This window comes from Lissotriton helveticus, chromosome 9 (assembly GCF_964261635.1).
Source record: "Lissotriton helveticus chromosome 9, aLisHel1.1, whole genome shotgun sequence".
Taxonomy (NCBI): Eukaryota; Metazoa; Chordata; class Amphibia; order Caudata; family Salamandridae; genus Lissotriton; species Lissotriton helveticus.
In genome coordinates, this window is record NC_136070.1 from 25,250,467 (window position 1) to 25,272,493 (window position 22,027).

General features: G+C 54.9%; 1 protein-coding gene across 1 annotated transcript in view; it reads right to left on the reverse strand.

Annotated features, from left to right (window-relative positions):
• Positions 1-14,396, reverse strand: part of NPAS3 (neuronal PAS domain protein 3) — a 1,515,755-nt gene extending 1,501,359 nt beyond the window's left edge. Inside the window, exon 1 of the mRNA XM_078659389.1 lies at positions 14,181-14,396. Within this exon, the coding sequence (XP_078515515.1) occupies positions 14,181-14,248 (68 nt within the window). The 5' untranslated portion in view covers positions 14,249-14,396. The remainder of the gene's footprint in view (positions 1-14,180) is intronic.
• Positions 14,397-22,027: the final 7,631 nt, after the last annotated feature.

Consider the following 22,027-nt stretch of genomic DNA (forward strand, 5'->3'; position numbering starts at 1 on the left):
ACCTCACTGTATGCCCCCCTTCGTCACGTCAGCATTACCACAAGCTAATACGCTCCTCGTCCAATCTGCACCGTCCTGGTACCCCAATCTCATCTCGTCCCCCCTATTCCTATCTGCTACTCCCTTTTTTAGTCCACCCCTCCGCCAACCTCCTCCCCCAGCTAACTTTCCTTATGCTCCCCCCTTCCTCCCTCTCCCCCTCTTCTCTACCCCCTCCTCCCCTCACCTCTTTCCCCGATTTCTTCACAATCCCATTGCATCTCTCTCCTTTCCCCCTCTCCGCCAGCAATGCTGTGCTGCCCCCTTTACCCCCTGGTAAACAATTCCATCTCCCCCCATCAGGCCCAACAGAACCTCTCCCTGTCCTCAACATCCCCTTCTCCCAACCCCCCCCCCCCCACTCTACCAGATACTGGTTCCCTCACAGCCACCCCTCCGAGCCAACAGGACCTCTCCAACCACTGCCCCTCTTTTCCTCCCAAACCTCCTACACTCCTATGTCACCTCACAGCCCTCCCCTCTCCTTCCCCACCGTCTTGTTCCGCACCCATCTCCCCCTAAACATGTCCTAAATTCCTTTCCTTCGTGCAACGCCAACAAAGACAACTCTCCCTTCACCTATGATACACCAACCCCCGCTCTCAACCTCCACCTTTCCCCACCTATTAACCCTATACCTCAACTCTCCTCCTGTCCCCCCACCTCTCCCTGCCTCCCACCACCTATATCACCCCCTCCTTTTGCCGTCGAGACACCCAACCTTCCGTGCTCTGCCCTTTTCTCTCTTGAAAATAAGCTAGGCTCTCTTATCACCTCCATCTCCCAGCTGGTAGCTTCCATTTCACTTTTAAGCTCTAAGATTTCAACTTCCCCATTCACCTCAACTCCTCTGGAAAACTCTCACCTCCCCACGAGATGCACCTCGCCCCCTCACCCCTTTATAGCCAAGCACAACCTGCCATCTGCAAACATCGCTCATTCACATAAGCCCTTGAACGCCACCCTTCTTCAACCAGCATCTCCGAGTAACCCAACCACCTACTCTGTTCCAATCATCTCTTCTGTAAGAACCAAGCATCCACCTAAACCCTCCCGTGCACCCCCATATAGGTATAATATCCCTATCACCCTTCTTAGCCCTAGTGCCCCCGTCACCAAAACAGTCTTGGCAGAACTGCGCTGTCTGCTCCACAACTGCAGATCCTCAATTAAACACAAACTCGAAATCTCCGATATCATCACCCTTCACAATATTGACCTGTTCTTCCTAACAGAGACCTGGTTCAATGATACCTCTCACTCTATGTTTGATCTCCTTCTACCCACAGGCTACTCTATTTTCAGGAATGACAGACCTATCAAAGTTGGGGGAGGTGTTGCAGTCATCTTTAGAAACTCCCTTCAACTCAAGGCCTTTCCCATTAGCGCCTTCCGCACTTTTGAATGTCTATCTCTTGAGCTTCAACTACACCACTCCATGTCATATACCGCCCACCTGGCAGCGGCCCTTCATTTATGGAGGAACTCACGGACTTCATCAGCGACCAATACTCGCAAAGTGACAATCAGACCTTCGTGGGTGACTTCAATCTCCACTGGGGCGCACCGCAAGACTCCTCTGCGAACTCACTGGCCACCTTCCTCTCTACAAACGATCTTATCCAACACTGCACAGAATCAACACACTCTAAGGGCTCAATCCTGGACCTTGTTATTTCTAAAGCAGGCATGCTTTCCATCGCTACCCCTATTCACGTAGACTGGTCCGACCACCTCCTCATCCCATTCTCTCTTCACCTACCACACTCTATAACTCTCGGCCAACCTAAGAGGGCTACCTCCTGGTTCCGTGACGCTAAAAACATTGACACTGTTTCCCTCTGTGAATCAGCTTTGCTGTCACTTCCAAGGCTAGACCCGAACCTGGATGTTGATGATCTCACCTCACAATGCCTCTCAGTCCCTGCAGTCGAAATCAATAGCGTCGCTCCTCCCCAAAGCAAAAAGAAAAGGCCCATTCCCTCAGCACCCTGGTTCAACAAATCCCTCTATGAAGAAAGGAAGCACCTAAGACTCCTGGAGAAACAATGGAGGCAAGCACCCTCCACCGACAATTTGGCTACGCTTCGTTCAGCAAGAACCGAGTACCACAGGCACATCTTCCTTGGGAAAGGATCACTTTTAGAAAGGCGAACCCGGGGGAGGCAGAAGGTGTCTGACTGACCACCCCTAGGTCTACCCCTCCTTCAGAGAAGGGACTGAGCGATGTCGAGGGGCCTCCGACGTGAGGGCCCTCTCCTAGAATCGTACAGCAGAGTAACCACACCACTACAAATGTACACCACACGTAGGTAGAGTTTTCAATCTTTATCTGGCAATAAGTATCGTTTCAATATATACAGCAGATCCCGAGATCTGGAAAGTCTCGTGACAAAGGGCAAGGTAGCGGGACAGTCTTATAGATGGTCGGTTGCAAGGAGACTCTACGCACAGCTCTCAATCCTCGAGCTGGGGGGTTCCGGAAGGTTGGGCCGCGGCAGCGCCAGCAGGCTCCAGGATGGTTCAGCGAGTGTGAACCGCGGCAGCGCCATCAGGTTCCAAGATGGTTCAGCGAGTGTGGACCGCGGCAGCGCCAGCAGGTTCCAAGATGGTTCAGCGAATGTGGACCGCGGCAGCACCAGCAGGTTCCAAGATGGTTCAGCGAGTGTGGACCGCGGCAGCGCCAGCAGGTTCCAAGATGGTTCAGCGAATGTGGACCGCGGCAGCACCAGCAGGTTCCAAGATGGTTCAGCGAGTGTGGACCGCGGCAGCGCCAGCAGGCTCCAAGGTGGTTACAGCAAAGATGGACCGCGGCAGCGCCAGCAGGCTCCAAGGTGGTTACAGCAAAGATGGACTGCGGCAGCGCCAGCAGGCTCCAAGGTGGTTACAGCGAAGATGGACCGCGGCAGCGCCAGCAGGTTCCAGGTAGAACAGCAAGGTGAGTTCGTCTCAGGGTCAGCCGCGACAGCGTCAGCAGGGCTTCTCGACTCCGGGATACAACTGCCGTCCTACTCCGGGGCTGGCCCAGATATAGGTCTAGAGTCCTTTGATGTCCGGACCCTCTCGCCTGGGGGTCAGAGGGGCCGGGATGATGGTGTCCAGACACCCAGCAGGGGGTGGAGCCAGCGCTCAGGGAGGCCGGAGGCCGATCGAAACCAGGCATCCGGGGACGGTTGGAGAGCCATCGAAACTCCCCTCTCCTTGTCTCTGGTTGAGTGGCCACTCTACCACCCGGAGGGCTCTTGGTGCCTCGATGGCGGGCTCGCTGGGGCCGTGGCCGCGGCTGGCCCAGGACCACGTGTCTGTGACGTGATGGGCCCAAGATGGCGTCGGGCCTGGTATGAGGGTCCGGGGTGGGCACCGGACCGGTAATGCTGGGGCGGCCCGAGTGTGCCGTGTCAGTGGCTGTGGGCCGCCGGGTGGCGGATCTGGTGGTTTGTAGGTCGTGCAGAGGTGTGCCCGAGGCCGACCCGGGCTGGATGGAGGGCCGATGTCATCCGGGGCCCGCCATGCGGGAGGGGTAGGGCCACGCCACGAGGCCGGGTCCAACAATCACACTTCAGAACCCTCCTTGACTCAGCCAAAAATAGACCCAAAAAGCAATTTGACCCCATCAAGAATACTAACTACTCTCCCCCAACCTCCAAATTGGAGGATTCTACTAAGAAAGCTGCTGATTTCGCTGTATTATTTGACGAAAAAGTGAAATCACTTGTGGATCAGGTCGCTCAACCTACCCCTCCAGAGTAGCGCAAAGCACTAGCCATTTGGCAGAACTTCGACCCCATCTCTGAAGATGTCCTCCTCAAGTGCATCCTCGAAACAAAGCCCTCCAACCACTCGCTCGACCCCATCCCTAGTGCCATTGCCATTGACTACTATACCCATTCTTTTCCCTATTGGACCACTCTGGTCAACCTCTCCCTCTGTCAAGGCTCCCTTCCTGTTCCCTTCAAAACTGGGCAGGTCACCCCTCTGCTTAAAAAACCCACTGCTAATGTGAATGACCTCAACAACTTCTGCCCCATCACTAACCTATCTTTTCTTGCGAAGATCACAGAAAGATATGTTGCGAAACAACTCTCTCGTTATATCAAGGACAATGATCTACTTGACAATCTTCAGTCCGGCTTCATCCAAAACTGCAGCACTGAAACTGCCCTGCTGCAAGTGATCGATGACGCGCTGCGAATACTAGACTCGGGGGGATCTTGTCTTCTAATTCTCCTTGACCTGTTGGCAGCCTTTGACACTGTCAATCACAACACTCTCCTCAACACTCTTCAACAGAGAATGGGCATGGAGGGCACTGTGCTTAAATGGTTTGCTTCTTTCCTCTCCGATAGATCCCAAATGATCAAAATAGCGGACAGTCTTTCATCTCCTCTGGCGGTGGGTCAAGGTGTTCCCCAAGGCTCTATTCTTGCACCCACATTGTTCAATCTCTATTTGGAACCTCTGGGAAATCTCCTAAGTAAATCCAGGGTCCACTATCATCTCTATGCAGACGACACTCAAATCTACCTCAAGGTTGCCTCCACTCACGATCTCTCCGTCCTAAGCTCTACCCTCGACTCCATTCAAAATTGGATGTCAACTCATCAACTGATCCTGAACCCCTCCAAAACTGAGTTCCTCCTCCTCTCCTCCTCTCTTTCTCCTCCCCCGGTGCAATCATGGATGGATCAGATGAATCTACTAAACAATAAACCCACCATTGTCAACAGCGCAAAATCCCTTGGTGTCATACTCGACAAAAAAGTCAATCTACTCTCCCACATCAATTCCATTGCAAAGTCTGCTCGATACCAACTGCGCCTTCTTTGGGGGATTCGTCGCTTCTTCCCGGAGCATGACCTTAAAACCCTGGTGCAATCGCTGGTCCTATCCAGACTGGACTACTGCAACTCTCTTCTGACTGGCCTCCCCAAATCCCACCTGTCCCCCCTTAAGTCTGTTCTCCATTCAGCAGCTCATTTCATTTATGGGGCCAAGAGAAGCGACCACATCACTCCCATGTTATCCACCCTCCGCTGGCTTCCCATCGAGGCTAGAGCTAGCTACAAGACTGCCTGCATTACCCACAAAGCCTTGCACTCCTCCTCTCCTCGCTACCTGGCGAATAAACTGAAACTCTCTGGAGGCTCTAGACCATCACGAAATGCGGAAAATCTACTGCTTGAACCTCCCACTTTCAAGAAGGAAAGATCGATGGCCCAATCCTTTTCAGGCAACGCGGTGAGAATCTGGAACTCCCTTCTGCCGCAGCTCCGGACCACCACCTCCTCTCAGGCCTTCAAAACTAACCTCAAAGTTCTCCTCCTTCAAAGACACTTCCAAATGTAATCCATGCCCTCTCTATTACCTGAAGGAAGCCCTTCCATTATAGAAAAATCTACTGTACATAACTATGGAAGTGTCTTCCCAGTGTGTTCTTGTGGTTTGAGTGTCTGCCATTTATTGCGGTATTATCTTTCTACCAGTGTGTGGTACTCGTGTGTAACATGCACCCGTCACTTTCTCTTGTAACACACTGTTTTCTACCTCTTACATTTGTTTATGTTCGATACCTGCACAAGTGCCACCATGGCCTACGTAACGTTTGTTCTTGTGCTTGAGTGCCCTCCATATATTGCAGTATTATACCTCTATGTTTACTTTGTACGCTTTTGTAACCTGCACACGTCACTTTTTCCTCCTGCAATGCACCGTTTGCTCCTCTTGTATTTTGTTGGCTCATAATTGTCATTATTGCTTCATTCAATGTAACGTTTGCTTTTGTTTTTTGTTCACTTGTAATGTTCTCATGTATCAGTTCTGTTCCTATTGTGAAGCGCTCTGACACCTTCGGGTAAAGTTTGCGCTATATAAAAACGCACAAGTAAATAAATAAATAAATTGAGAGACTCTGCTTGCCTGTCTAGGCGCTAGATTTGCACAGTGGTACCCGGTTTCCTCCATCTGTCAGAGGAGCTGCGTCTCTGCAGCCTCGAGACACTGTGCTTGCCTGTCGAGGCGCTAGAGTTGCAGTGATCATATATGCAGTAGACCTTTGTACCATCTACCGCTCCTACGTGACTCTTAGAGTATATCCACGTGTATCTCCTCCCTGTGTGACTTTACATCTTGTACATTTGCAATTGTTTCCTGTTTGTATCTTTTATGTAACGCATGTAATCCTGAATCCTTATGTTCTGCAACTGGTTCTTATGTAAAGCGCTCTGACGCCTTCGGGTAAAGTTCGCGCTATAGAAAATCGCATAAATAAATAAATAAATAAATGAGCACTGGCCTCACAGGGACCATCTGCAGAGGCCTCTCTTCCCTGCATCCTGCGCAGAAGAAACGAGATTGTTTCGCCATCACTGATTGGAGCAGGAACCCCTCCAAGCCCTTCCCAGAACTGATGATGTCATGACCCCCTCCCCCTCTTTCCCCGCCCCCATCACGGGTACTTCTGATTCTGCTTTCCTCAAACAGGCACTAGAGGTGTCGGAGGGGGGTGTTACCCTGCATCCGACCCCCCCCCCTCCTTCCTGTCCGCCCGCCGTCGGTGGGGGGGGGGGGGGGGGTAAAGGGGTCCCTGGGGCCCCACCTCCCACCCCAGACCCCGTGACAAGTGTCCTGGTGGGTGGAGATCAGAGGGGACGGTCTTCACCGACCGGACGAGATGCAGGGTAACGAGGCAAGATGCAGGGGAGGGTGAAAGGGGTGGGTGTGGAAGAGATGCAGGGTAAAGAGCCAAGATGCAGGGGAGGGTGGAAGGGATGGGAGTAGAAGAGATGCAGGGTAAAGAGGCAAGAGGCAGGGGAGGGTGCAAGGGATGGGAGTAGAAAAGATGCAGGGTAAAGAGGCAAGATGCAGGGGAGGGTGGAAGGGATGGGAGTAGAAGAGATGCAGGGTAAAGAGGCAAGAGGCTGGGGAGGGTGAAAGGGGTGGGAGTAGAAGAGATGCAGGGTAACGAGGCAAGATGCAGGGGAGGGTGGAATAGATGGGAGTAGAAGAGATGCAGGGTAAAGAGGCAAGAGGCAGGGGAGGGTGAAAGGGGTGGGAGTAGAAGAGATGCAGGGTAAAGAGGCAAGATGCAGGGGAGGGTGAAAGGGGTGGGTGTGGAAGAGATGCAGGGTAAAGAGGCAAGATGCAGGGGAGGGTGGAAGGGATGGGGGTAGAAGAGATGCAGGGTAAAGAGGCAAGAGGCAGGGGAGGGTGCAAGGGATGGGAGTGGAAAAGATGCAGGGTAAAGAGGCAAGATGCAGGGGAGGGTGGAAGGGATGGGAGTAGAAGAGATGCAGGGTAAAGAGGCAAGAGGCTGGGGAGGGTGAAAGGGGTGGGAGTAGAAGAGATGCAGGGTAACGAGGCAAGATGCAGGGGAGGGTGGAATAGATGGGAGTAGAAGAGATGCAGGGTAAAGAGGCAAGAGGCAGAGGAGGGTGAAAGGGGTGGGAGTAGAAGAGATGCAGGGTAAAGAGGCAAGATGCAGGGGAGGGTGGAAGGGATGGGAGTAGAAGAGATGCAGGGTAAAGAGGCAAGAGGCAGGGGAGGGTGAAAGGGGTGGGAGTAGAAGAGATGCAGGGTAGCGAGGCAAGATGCAGGGGAGGGTGGAAGGGATGGGAGTAGAAGAGATGCAGGGTAAAGAGGCAAGATGCAGGGGAGGGTGGAAGGGATGGGAGTAGAAGAGATGCAGGGTAAAGAGGCAAGACGCAGGGTAGGGTGGAAGGGGTGGGAGTAGAAGAGATGCAGGGTAAAGAGGCAAGAGGCAGGGGAGGGTGAAAGGGGTGGGAGTAGAAGAGATGCAGGGTAACGAGGCAAGATGCAGGGGAGGGTGGAAGGGATGGGAGTAGAAGAGATGCAGGGTAAAGAGGCAAGAGGCAGGGGGGTGAAAGGGGTGGGAGTAGAAGAGATGCAGGGTAAAGAGGCAAGATGCAGGGGAGGATGGAAGGGATGGGAGTAGAAGAGATGCAGGGTAAAGAGGCAAGAGGCAGGGGAGGGTGAAAGGGGTGGGAGTAGAAGAGATGCAGGGTAGCGAGGCAAGATGCAGGGGAGGGTGGAAGGGATGGGAGTAGAAGAGATGAAGGGTAAAGAGGTAAGATGCAGGGGAGGGTGGAAGGGATGGGAGTAGAAGAGATGCAGGGTAAAGAGGCAAGAGGCAGGGGAGGGTGAAAGGGGTGGGAGTAGAAGAGATGCAGGGTAACGAGGCAAGATGCAGGGGAGGGTGGAAGGGATGGGAGTAGAAGAGATGCAGGGTAAAGAGGCAAGAGGCAGGGGAGGGTGAAAGGGGTGGGAGTAGAAGAGATGCAGGGTAAAGAGGCAAGATGCAGGGGAGGGTGGAAGGGGTGGGAGTAGAAGAGATGCAGGGTAAAGAGGCAAGATGCAGGGGAGGGTGGAAGGGATGGGAGTAGAAGAGATGCAGGGTAAAGAGGCAAGATGCAGGGGAGGGTGGAAGGGATGGGAGTAGAAGAGATGCAGGGTAAAGAGGCAAGATGCAGGGGAGGGTGAAAGGGGTGGGAGTAGAAAAGATGCAGGGTAAAGAGGCAAGATGCAGGGGAGGGTGGAAGGGATGGGAGTAGAAGAGATGCAGGGTAAAGAGGCAAGATGCAGGGGAGGGTGGAAGGGATGGGAGTAGAAGAGATGCAGGGTAAAGAGGCAAGAGGCAGGGGAGGGTGAAAGGGGTGGGAGTAGAAGAGATGCAGGGTAAAGAGGCAAGATGCAGGGGAGGGTGGAAGGGGTGGGAGTAGAAGAGATGCAGGGTAAAGAGGCAAGAGGCAGGGGAGGGTGGAATGGGTGGAAGTAGAAGAGATGCAGGGTAAAGAGGCAAGATGCAGGGGAGGGTGGAATGGATGGGAGTAGAAGAGATGCAGGGTAAAGAGGCAAGATGCAGAGGAGGGTGAAAGGGGTGGGAGTAGAAGAGATGCAGGGTAACGAGGCAAGATGCAGGGGAGGGTGGAATGGATGGGAGTAGAAGAGATGCAGGGTAAAGAGGCAAGAGACAGGGGAGGGTGAAAGGGGTGGGAGTAGAAGAGATGCAGGGTAAAGAGGCAAGATGCAGGGGAGGGTGGAAGGGGTGGGAGTAGAAGAGATGCAGGGTAAAGAGGCAAGATGCAGGGGAGGGTGGAAGGGATGGGAGTAGAAGAGATGCAGGGTAAAGAGGCAAGATGCAGGGGAGGGTGGAAGGGATGGGAGTAGAAGAGATGCAGGGTAAAGAGGCAAGATGCAGGGGAGGGTGAAAGGGGTGGGAGTAGAAAAGATGCAGGGTAAAGAGGCAAGATGCAGGGGAGGGTGGAAGGGATGGGAGTAGAAGAGATGCAGGGTAAAGAGGCAAGATGCAGGGGAGGGTGGAAGGGATGGGAGTAGAAGAGATGCAGGGTAAAGAGGCAAGAGGCAGGGGAGGGTGAAAGGGGTGGGAGTAGAAGAGATGCAGGGTAAAGAGGCAAGATGCAGGGGAGGGTGGAAGGGGTGGGAGTAGAAGAGATGCAGGGTAAAGAGGCAAGAGGCAGGGGAGGGTGGAATGGGTGGAAGTAGAAGAGATGCAGGGTAAAGAGGCAAGATGCAGGGGAGGGTGGAATGGATGGGAGTAGAAGAGATGCAGGGTAAAGAGGCAAGATTCAGGGGAGGGTGCAAGGGGTGGGAGTAGAAGAGATGCAGGGTAAAGAGGCAAGATACAGGGGTGGGTGCAAGTGGTGGGAGAAGAAGAGGAGCAGAGTAAAGAGGGAAGATGCAGGAGAAGGTACAAGGGGTGGGGGTAGAAGAGATGCAGGGTAAAGAGGCAAGAAGCAGGGTAAGGTACACGGGGGGGTAGGACAGATTGCAGAGGAGAGGTTAAGTGGTGCGAGCAGAGGGCGGGGGGTAAACACCCAGCATAGGAGCCTGGGGAGCCTGGTCTGCACTCAGGGTGCGGGTGCAAGGGTGGAAGAGGGAGCAGGGGAGGTGTATGGGGTGGTAGGCGGGTCTGCCTGCAGAGGGCAGCAGGGTGCAGAGGCGAGGAGAAGAGTATACGTGCCAGGCCTTCATGCATGGGGTGCGTGCCAGGTGCAAAGTCTGGGCAGTGGGCACCGCGGAAGGGGACACGGGGCAGGAGCAGGAAGCAGTGCGGAGGCTGTGTGGCAGCTTGAACCAGGGCTAGGCAGCTCTGCAGTTTTGGGGCAGTGCTGTGTGCAGATAGTAGGTGCCAAAGGACAGGGGCCAGGCCTGGGGCAGAGAGAGGTGGATAGGAAGGGTGCAGGGGGTGGGTGCCAGGCCTGGGCGCAGGGAGCGGTGCAGAGCATAGGTGCAGGGGGTGGGTGGGTGCCAGGCCTGGGTGCAGGGAGCGGTGCAGAGGATAGGTGCAGGGGGTGGGTGCCAGGCCTGGGTGCAGGGAGCGGTGCAGAGGATAGGTGCAGGGGTGGGTGCCAGGCCTGGGTGCAGGGAGCGGTGCAGAGGATAGGTGCAGGGGGTGGGTGCCAGGTCTGGGTGCAGGGAGCGGTGCAGAGCATAGGTGCAGGGGGTGGGTGGGTGCCAGGCCTGGGTGCAGGGAGCGGTGCAGAGGATAGGTGCAGGGGGTGGGTGCCAGGCCTGGGTGCAGGGAGCGGTGCAGAGGATAGGTGCAGGGGGTGGGTGCCAGGCCTGGGTGCAGGGAGCGGTGCAGAGCATAGGTGCAGGGGGTGGGTGCCAGGTCTGGGCACAGGGAGCGGTGCAGAGGATAGGTGCAGGGGGTGGGTGGGTGCCAGGCCTGGGTGCAGGGAGCGATGCAGAGGATAGGTGCAGGGGTGGGTGCCAGGTCTGGGTGCAGGGAGCGGTGCAGAGGATAGGTGCAGGGGGTGGGTGCCAGGCCTGGGCGCAGGGAGCGGTGCAGAGGATAGGTGCAGGGGGTGGGTGCCAGGCCTGGGTGCAGGGAGCGGTGCAGAGGATAGGTGCAGGGGGTGGGTGCCAGGCCTGGGTGCAGGGAGCGGTGCAGAGGATAGGTGCAGGGGGTGGGTGCCAGGCCTGGGCGCAGGGAGCGGTGCAGAGGATAGGTGCAGGGGGTGGGTGGGTGCCAGGCCTGGGCGCAGGGAGCGGTGCAGGGAGCGGTGCAGAGCATAGGTGCAGGGGTGGGTGGGTGCCAGGCCTGGACGCAGGGAGGGGTGCAGAGGATAGGTGCAGGGGGTGGGTGGGTGCCAGGCCTGGGTGCAGGGAGCGGTGCAGGGAGCGGTGCAGAGCATAGGTGCAGGGGTGGGTGGGTGCCAGGCCTGGACGCAGGGAGGGGTGCAGAGGATAGGTGCAGGGGGTGGGTGGGTGCCAGGCCTGGGCGCAGGGAGCGGTGCAGAGCATAGGTGCAGGGGGTGGGTGGGTGCCAGGCCTGGGTGCAGGGAGCGGTGCAGAGGATAGGTGCAGGGGGTGGGTGCCAGGCCTGGGCCCAAGGAGCGGTGCAGAGGATAGGTGCAGGGGGTGGGAGCCAGGCCTGGGTGCAGGGAGCGGTGCAGAGGATAGGTGCAGGGGGTGGGTGGGTGCCAGGCCTGGGTGCAGGGAGCGGTGCAGAGGATAGGTGCAGGGGGTGGTGGGTGCCAGGCCTGGGCGCAGGGAGCGGTGCAGAGGATAGGTGCAGGGGGTGGGTGCCAGGCCTGGGTGCAGGGAGCGGTGCAGAGCATAGGTGCAGGGGGTGGGTGCCAGGTCTGGGCACAGGGAGCGGTGCAGAGCATAGGTGCAGGGGGTGGGTGGGTGCCAGGCCTGGGTGCAGGGAGCGGTGCAGAGGATAGGTGCAGGGGGTGGGTGCCAGGCCTGGGCGCAGGGAGCGGTGCAGAGCATAGGTGCAGGGGGTGGGTGCCAGGTCTGGGTGCAGGGAGCGGTGCAGAGGATAGGTGCAGGGGGTGGGTGCCAGGCCTGGGCGCAGGGAGAGGTGCAGAGCATAGGTGCAGGGGGTGGGTGCCAGGCCTGGGTGCAGGGAGCGGTGCAGAGGATAGGTGCAGGGGGTGGGTGGGTGCCAGGCCTGGTTGCAGGGAGCGGTGCAGAGCATAGGTGCAGGGGGTGGGTGCCATGCCTGGGCACAGGGAGCGGTGCAGAGGATAGGTGCAGGGGGTGGGTGGGTGCCAGGTCTGGGTGCAGGGAGCGGTGCAGGGGATAGGTGCAGGGGGTGGGTGCCAGGTCTGGGCGCAGGGAGCGGTGCAGAGGATAGGTGCAGGGGGTGGGTGCCAGGCCTGGGCACAGGGAGCGATGCAGAGGATAGGTGCAGGGGGTGGGTGCCAGGTCTGGGCACAGGGAGCGGTGCAGAGGATAGGTGCAGGGGGTGGGTGCCAGGTCTGGGCGCAGGGAGCGGTGCAGAGGATAGGTGCAGGGGGTGGGTGCCAGGCCTGGGCACAGGGAGCGGTGCAGAGGATAGGTGCAGGGGGTGGGTGGGTGCCAGGTCTGGGTGCAGGGAGCGGTGCAGGGGATAGGTGCAGGGGGTGGGTGCCAGGTCTGGGCGCAGGGAGCGGTGCAGAGGATAGGTGCAGGGGGTGGGTGCCAGGCCTGGGCACAGGGAGCGATGCAGAGGATAGGTGCGGGGGGTGGGTGCCAGGTCTGGGCACAGGGAGCGGTGCAGAGGATAGGTGCAGGGGGTTGGTGCCAGGCCTGGGTGCAGGAAGCGGTGCAGAGGATAGGTGCAGGGGATGGGTGCCAGGCCTGGGAGCAGGGAGCGGTGCAGAGGATAGGTGCAGGGGGTGGGTGGGTGCCAGGTCTGGGTGCAGGGAGCGGTGCAGAGAATAGGTGCGGGGGGTGGGTGGTTGCCAGGCCTGGGCGCAGGGAGAGGTGCAGAGGATAGGTGCAGGGGGTGGGTGGGTGCCAGGCCTGGGCTCAGGGAGCGGTGCAGAGCATAGGTGCAGGGGGTTGGTGCCAGGCCTGGTTGCAGGGAGCGGTGCAGAGCATAGGTGCAGGGGGTGGGTGCCAGGCCTGGGCACAGGGAGCGATGCAGAGGATAGGTGCAGGGGGTGGGTGCCAGGTCTGGGCACAGGGAGCGGTGCAGAGGATAGGTGCAGGGGGTGGGTGCCAGGCCTGGGCGCAGGGAGCGGTGCAGAGGATAGGTGCAGGGGGTGGGTGGGTGCCAGGCCTGGGTGCAGGGAGCGGTGCAGAGGATAGGTGCAGGGGGTGGGTGCCAGGTCTGGGCGCACGGAGTGGGGCAGAGGATGGGTGAGGGGGGCAGAGGGGATGCTAGTCCTGGGCTCAGGGGTGCTGCGCTGGCTTCAGAAGATAGGTGCAGGGGGTGGGTGCCAGTTCTGGGCGCAGGGAGATGTTATAGAGGACGGGTGCTGGCCAGGAATGAGGGTGGGTGCTGGGCTGGGCGCAAGGAGTGGGTGCAAAGGGTGGGTGCCAGGCCTGGACGCAGGAAGTGCTGCATAGACAGGAAGTGGGTGCACAGTACAAGTGTCAGTGCTGGGCGCAGGGAGCGGTGCAGAGGGTGGGTGAGGGGGGCGGAGGGGATGCTAGTCCTGGGCTCAGGGGTGCTGCGCTGGCTTCAGAAGATAGGTGTAGGGGGTGGGTGCAAAGGGTGGGTGCCAGGCCTGGGCGCAGGGAGTGCTGCACAGACAGGAAGTGGGTGCACAGTACAAGTGTCAGTGCTGGGCGCAGGGAGCGGTGCAGAGGACGGGTGCAGGGGGTGGGTGCCAGGCCTGGGCCCGGAGAGTTGGTGCAGAGGACGGGTGCATGGGGGGTGTCGGTGCCAGCCCAGGACGGAGGGAGGGGTGCAGAGGTCGGGTGCGGGGGGAGGGGGAGAGCTGTGCGCAGGGGTGCTGCGCTGGCTACAGGTGCTAGGTGCAGGGGGTGGGCGCCAGCCCAGGGCGCAGGGGGCGGTGCAGACGATAGGTGCAGGAGGGAGGGTAGGTGCCAGGCCTGGGCGCAGGGAGCCCTGCAGAGGACGGGTGCAGGCTGGAAGGGAGGGTATGTGCCAGTCCAGAGAGCGGTGCAGGGAGGGAGGTGCCAGGCCTGGGCACCAGCGCCAGCCCAGGGAGCGGGCAGAGGACGGGTGCCGGGCCCCTGCGCCCCTCTCCCCAGGAGCCAGCTGCGGGGGCGCCGGGCTGTGCCAGGCCGGGCCTGCTGCTGTCTGGAGCGCCCCCCTGCGCCGCGCCCCCCTCCTCCACCATCCATGGCGGGTCCTGGTGCCGCCGCAGAGCCCCGGGTGCCCACCCCCGCCCCCCTCGGTGCCCCCAGCCCCCGCTCACCGCTCCCTCCGGGCCGGGTCCTGCGCCGGCTGCGGCGGCTGCTGGAGGCCGGTCTTGGTGGGCGCCATCTTTCCGCTGCTGCCGGGCTCCGGCCCCGGGGTCTAGGGGCGGCCAGGCCGGGCCAGGGGGGGCTGCCTGCCCCCGGGGGCCGCGGGGCGCTCTCCTCCGGACTCCAGAGCCATGTCCCACCGCCCGCGCAGTGATGGAGCCGCCGCTGCCTCCAGATCCAGGCGAGGAGGAGGGGAGCAGAGGCGGCGAGGGGCGCACGGGGGTGCGGGGGCCGCCGCCGCTGGCCGCCCCCCCCCCGGTCCGGGCCCGGGCTGAGCGCGGGGTGCGGGAGGGGGCACGGGTGCGGGCACCGCTGGGCGCAGATGTACGCCTGGGAATGTCTGCGTGTGCCCATGGGTGCACATGTAAACATCTGTACTGTACATGTCTGTGTGTGCTGTGGGGGTACCCCTGTGTGCACATCTGTACTGTGCACACACATCTGTACTGTACATGTCTGTGGGTGCTGTGGGGGTGCCCCTGTGTTCACATCTGTACAGTACATCATCTGTGTGTGCTGCGGGAGTGCCCCTGTGTGCACATCTGTACTGTACATCATCTGTGTGTGCTGTGGGGGTACCCCTGTGTGCACATCTGTACAGTACATCATCTGTGTGTGCTGCGGGGGTGCCCCTGTGTGCACATCTGTACTGTACATCATCTGTGTGTGCTGCGGGGGTGCCCCTGTGTGCACATCTGTACTGTACATCATCTGTGTGTGCTGCGGGGGTGCCACTGTGTGCACATCTGTACTGTACATCATCTGTGTGTGCCGTGGGGGCAACCCTGTGTGCACATCTGTACTGCACTCATCTGTGTGTGCTGTGGGGGTAACCCTGTGTGCACATCTGTACTGTACATCATCTGTGTGTGCTGTGGGGGTGCCCCTGTGTGCACATCTGTACTGTACACATCTGTGTGTGCCGTGGGGGTAACCCTGTGTGCACATCTGTACTGTACATCATCTGTGTGTGCTGTGGGGGTGCCCCTGTGTGCACATCTGTACTGTACACATCTGTGTGCTGTGGGGGTGTCCCTTTGCAAATCTGTACTGTACATGTCTGTGTGTGCTGTGGGGGTGCCCGTGCACATCTGTACTGTACATCATCTGTGTGTGCTGTGGGGGTGCCCCTGTGTGCACATCTGTACTGTACATCATCTGTGTGTGCTGTGGGGGTGCCCCTGTGAGCACATCTGTACTGTACATCATCTGTGTGTGCTGTGGGGGTACCCCTGTGTGCACATCTGTACAGTACATCATCTGTGTGTGCTGCGGGGTGCCCCTGTGTGCACATCTGTACTGTACATCATCTGTGTGTGCTGCGGGGGTGCCACTGTGTGCACATCTGTACTGTACATCATCTGTGTGTGTCGTGGGGGCAACCCTGTGTGCACATCTGTACTGCACTCATCTGTGTGTGCTGTGGGGGTAACCCTGTGTGCACATCTGTACTGTACATCATCTGTGTGTGCTGTGGGGGTGCCACTGTGTGCACATCTGTACTGTACATCATCTGTGTGTGCTGCGGGGGTGCCACTGTGTGCACATCTGTACTGTACATCATCTGTGTGTGCCGTGGGGGTAACCCTGTGTGCACATCTGTACTGTACATCATCTGTGTGTGCTGTGGGGGGTGCCACTGTGTGCACATCTGTACTGTACATGTGTGTGATGTGGGATGCCCGTGCACACCTGTACTGTACATCATCTGTGTGTGCTGCGGGGTGCCACTGTGTGCACATCTGTACTGTACATCATCTGTGTGTGCCGTGGGGGTGCCCCAGTTTGCACATCTGTACTGTACATCATCTGTGTGTGCCGTGGGGGTAACCCTGTGTGCACATCTGTACTGTACATCATCTGTGTGTGCTGCGGGGGTGCCCCTGTGTGCACATCTGTACTGTACACATCTGTGTGTACTGCGGGGGTGCCCCGTGTTCACATCTGTACTGTACAACATCTGTGTGTGCTGCGGGGGTGCCCCTGTGTGCACATCTGTACTGTACACATCTGTGTGTACTGCGGGGGTGCCCCGTGTTCACATCTGTACTGTACACATCTGTGTGTGCTGAGGGGGTATCCGTGTGAAGATGTGCATGTCTGTGAATATATGTGTGTGCTGTGGTGGATAGTACACGTCTGTACATGTGAATCTGTGTTCATCAGTTGCACTAACACTATGCATGTGTGTTTATTTGAGTGGAGCATTGGTTGGCACCTTTTTGTAAGTATGATGTGTTCAAATATACACTCAAAACTTACACCCTCTTTAGCTGAGCACACAGAACATTGCCACCTTCAGGGGTACACACACGAGACATCATCAGCAAATGTACAAATAAGGCACAGGATCTGTCTGGATGTACACACGGGAAGCAAATGTGCACCCATGACATTATCTGCATGTACACTCGAGATATACATACAAGAGCTTACATGCACTCTTACTATCTGCATATGTACTAATGAGATGTACACACGAGAGCTAACATGCACTCTTACTATCTGCATATGTACTAATGAGATGTACACACGAGAGCTTACATGCACTCATACTACTAGCCTATGTACCCACCAAATATGCACCCGAGAGTTAAGATATTTTTGGGAGGAAGTAAGAGAAGAAGCGTATCTTGAGGAAGACATAAGTGAGAGAAGAGAGTGTTGGTGGTGTGTTCACTTGAGGTGTGAGGGGGGCAATGAATCTTAAACTAGACACCCACATTTTGAACTTTTCTTGTACATGTAGCTGTGGGTCCCCCAGGGCCAGGAGTCCCACTAAGCGATGGGAAGGGAAGGGGGATTTGCTTCGGGTGCTCTTGTGTTTTTAGCTGTGGGTGTAGAGGTTTTGTTGAATCCAGTTGCTACTTGAGGGTGGGGGAGGATCTGTGTACAATCTACATATGTCTGACGTCCAGCATCGCCAAGGCCAGGGCGTGAGTGAAGAGATGAAGAGTGGAGGGGGCGGCCCTTGGGGGACCCCACCAGTAACTCAATTCATGGTGGCAAAGGAGGAACCTTGTTGGTGGGTGATGATGTCAAGGACACACCTGGACCAGTGAACACTTTGTTCTCCTATCCAGGTGTGTCTGGAACTGAGCCAAGGACCACACCTGTACATACACGTCTTCGCTCAATTCCTCTCTCTCCATGCTGTGCTGGGGTCGAGGCGCTATGGTGGAGAGCTGCAGAGGGGCCCTTTGGGAGCACCCTCTCCGCTTAACTTGAGGGGGGTCTCAAACTTTGGTGGAATGTGCCAAGAGGGGAGACAGGACACAGGGGGATGGGCACAGTCAGCCTCCTCTGTGTCAACCCAGAGAGGGCTAGTGAGCCATATGAGGAAGCAGCCATCCTGGGCCGAGCCAGCGTCTGGCAATAGACCGAAAGGAAGCATGAGCCTGGCCAGGGCGCCCCCTTCCGTGTTTAGCAGAACATTGCACCAGATGCCTCGCGCAGGGGTCATTGGGTACAGTTCCTGGTGGCTGCTGCACGTGCGGAGAAGGCTTGGCCTCCTGTATCCTCCAATCTGGTTAGTGTGGTTACCAGGATATTACCTGCCCGAGGATGTAGCGCCATACCGCCCCAGTGTACCATCAGGGCGCTGGCAGCGATGAATGGGATGAGAGGCCCGGTAACGAAAGTCTTAGCTTTGAGATTGAAATGTCCAAGAGCGGGTGCATGGACATTACAGGTCTACTTCACCCTATTGAACGCCTTGTCACAGATGTCATTCCATTTAAATACAACAACATCCTTCATTAATAACCTTAGCGGTTCCACAATTTTCGTAAAGCCATTCACAAATTTGGAACAGTATTCTGCCAGCCCTAGAAAATATTTCAGCTCTTCCTTATTATGAGGAGTAGGGGCATCCTTGACAGCAGATAAAATACTCTTCTTGGGCTTAATCCCTGCATCAGATATCTCAAGCCCTAAATACGTCACACAATTTTTCCTCAATTGACATTTTTCCTTCTTTATAGTCAATCCGTGACGCTCCATTTGCTTCGGAACTTCGTTCATCACTTTATCATGGTGTGCATTGCCCTTACCAACAACCAGCACATCATCTTGAAAGCAGAGGACATCTTTCATTCCCACAAAAATCTGTTGCATAGCCCTCTGAAACACTGCTGTGGCAGATGCCAAACCAAATGGCATTCTGAAGTAATGAAGGGCACCCAGCAGTGTAGCAAATGAGGTAAGGTGTCTTGATTCCTCATTCAGAACGATCTGGTGAAATGCCGCTGACATATCAATCACACTGAACATCACTCCCCCACCCATGGCTGTCAGCATTTCGGAAATATTGGGCAGAGGTTGCCTATCTACCCATATATTTTTATTCAAATCATGCAAGTCAACACATAAGCGAATCTTGACACTATCCTTGGGTGCAACCACAATGGGCGCCAGCCATTCTGAGGCTTCGATAGGCACAAATATACATTGCTCTAATAATTTCTTGAGTTCCTCCTGGAGAGGACATCTCATTAGATGGCTTACATTTCTCACTTTGTGTACGACGAGCACCACATTCTTCTTGAGAATAATTTTATGAGAGAAGTTCTTAAGTTTCCCCAAATTATCAGAGAAAACCTTGGGAAACTTTTCCATCACAGTTGTTTCATAAGCATCAACAATGTGCACCACAGTAGACATAACTGGCTCAGTAGCATTAGGATTAAGCACAATACCCAGGTCCTTTTGATGGCACCAACCCAGCAAATTAGAGGCTTGTCTTGTCAAATATACACAACCATACACTTTTTTTCACCAAAGCAAATCACCATCCATTTAAGCCCAAGATATGAATGGTCTTCCCACCGTAACTACAGTTTTAATTTCAGACTTGTCCCAAGACTCCATATTACTCATATCCCCCCACACCTTGGAATACATTTCTTTGGATAGCAACGTATACAAACTGCCTGAATCAACAAGCATTCTAACATTATTCATATCCAAACTTATGATGCAGTGAGGCTTTTCCAATTTGTCTGTACTTTGTTTGGCAATACTACTATCCAAAACTCTGTGATTGCAGCATACTTCTTCAGGACCACCAGAGCCATCCACAGACAGCATCAATTCATGAGTGATCTCACAGGTGTCATCCACTTCTTGCACAAATTGAGTTTCAGACCTACACCCTTTCGCAAGAATCCCCTCTTACCACATGCTCTACAAATTACATTCTTAGCCATACACTTAGTGCTAGAAGCAATGTGACCAGGAGCACCACACCAATAGCATTTAATTACACGTGCACCGGTCCCCGAAAAAGTAGTGGTAGTGCGAGGAACCTCACTTTGTTTGGTAAGAGGCTTACTTTGTAATCTCACAGCATGTTTCACAGTTTTTAGTCTCATCAACACATGCATGAATTCCAGACTCTTTAGAAGCTTGATCTTTTGACACCAACGAATTGCTACATTTGACCATTTCTTTTATCTATTTCTTTTATCCATAAATCTGTATGCTCAAGTCTCTTAGCTATCTGTATTGCCTCTTCTAACGTAGCATCCTTAATAATTACCTATTCACGCACCCTCTTATTGTTGGTACACCTCACTATTTGATCACGTATAAGGGAATCTCCAATGCCCCAAAACGACGTGTTAAAGAAATTCCTCTCAAGGCAGCAACATAAGTCACAATATCCTCAACCATTTTTTGTGTACAACAGAAAAATGTATGTCTTTCTAGAACAACATTAACCTTAGTAATGAATCTCATATCTAATATTTGCATGGTCATGTCATAGACATTACTTAGCTGACCGTCACCGATACCTAGGGAAATCTCAGGAAGGTCTTCATACAGGCGACGTCCTTCAACAACTAAATGGTGAAGCAAAATGGCTTGCCTGCGTACGGGACCATATTTATCTGCACCAGTTGCTAATACATATGCTAAATGGAAGGGTGGGAAGGAAAGAAGGAGGGGCAGCTGAACTTTGATCAGCCATAGTAAGTACAGTACAATATGGTACAACCAAGAGAAAATAGTAATTAATTCAAGTCCCACCTGCAACAAGAAGAATTATTGGTTAATTGAAGTCCCACCTGAAAGGAAACCAAATGTTAGATTAAATAACAAACTAACACAATAAAATAAAATAAAAACCTTCAGACACGCTGTGTAGATGAGGTCTAGATGAAATCCAGATGACCCAAGCATGTGATGAAGCGCCGCTTTAATGTCAGAAAAAAAGATCTTCCCACAAAGAAATCTGTGGAGATTTTCCCAACCTCCCAAAATGGCCGACGCCATGCGTACCGCACATCTATTTTCATTGGAAAATTGGGCACAGTCTTACAAAGCTTAGGAAGTCTTCCCACCTTCCTAAAATGGCTGCCGCCGTGCGTGCGGTGCGTGCGTGCCGTGCGTGCGTGCGATGCGTCTCTTTCCTTGAGGAAATTGACCGCAGAAAGAATGCAGCAAATAAAGAGCGTTCGAGAGAAACACCGGAAATGGGAGGCGTTGGTAAGTGTTATTTTTCAATTAGTGCACAGACACAGTACAGCGCGAGCAGGTCTCTGTGTATTGCGGTCCCAAAAGAAAGTAGAGTACAATGTATAAATCCCACAGTAACGGTGGTAAAGCACAAGTGAGTCTCCGGTACAAGCGCTTTACAGCACAAGTGAGTTTGTGTATAGCGCAGCTCCACCAAGACACGCAAGTGAGTTTGTATATATCGCAACTCCACCAAGACACAACGATCACCACGGTGTAGAAACATAAGGCATAGTACTTTAAAAAATACAGCGCGAGCAAGTCTGTATGTATTGTAGCTCTTCAAAATGCAAGGCACAGTGCCCTCCAAATATCTCCCAAATACGACAGTTATTAGAGTGCAAGGCACAGCGCTTCCCCAGCTAAGACATGGGGAGTCAACGTAATGCCAACCACAAATTAGCAAACAGTGGAGAAACAATTGTTGACACAGTTCAATTCCTTGTATGAAAGCAGGCACACAATTATTCTGTAGCACAAATAAAGCGCAGAGTAGTTCCTTGCACAGAAGTAGGCACAACAGGAGGGATAAGGGTTACGCACAGTTTACATACCAGTAAGTAAAAAGTATATATCTTCCCAGTAGTAGGAATTCTCCAGTTTCCTTAGTAATTCATCCAGGGGTGCAGGTACTGTTCTTGATGTCTGCCCCCTGTGCAGACTGGGTTCAACTCGTTGCCAATGTAAAGATCCACACCAACGCAGTAAGTGAAGATAGATATCTTTATTGGTAAGATGCAATGACAGCTACCTCCAGCTCTCTCTTCCAGCTTCACAGCCCCAACTACTTCTTGCTTCAAAGAGTAACATTCCATCCTGGCAACAAGCCTTGCATTCCACTTCCATTGAGAATACTCCACACATCATTCTTCAAGGATCGTTCCTCATGTGTCATTCCTCAAGGATCAAGGATCCTTCCTCAAGGGTCGTTACTCAAGGATCGCTCCTCAAGGATCATTCTTCATGTATCGTTCCTCAAGGATCGTTCCTCATGTATCGTTCCTCAAGGATCGTTCTTCATGTATTGTTCCTCAAGAATCGCTCCTCAAGGATCGTTCCTCAAGGATCATTCCTCAAGGATCATTCCTCAAGGATTGTCACTCAAGGATCATTGAAGGAACGTTCCTCAAGGATAATTCCTCTAGGATCGTTCCTCGTGTATCATTCCTCAGTGATCGTTCTTTAAGTATCATTCCTTTAGGATCCTTCATCAAGGATCATTCCTCAAGGATCATTCTACAAGGATCGTTCCTCAAGGATCGCTCCTCAAGAATCATTC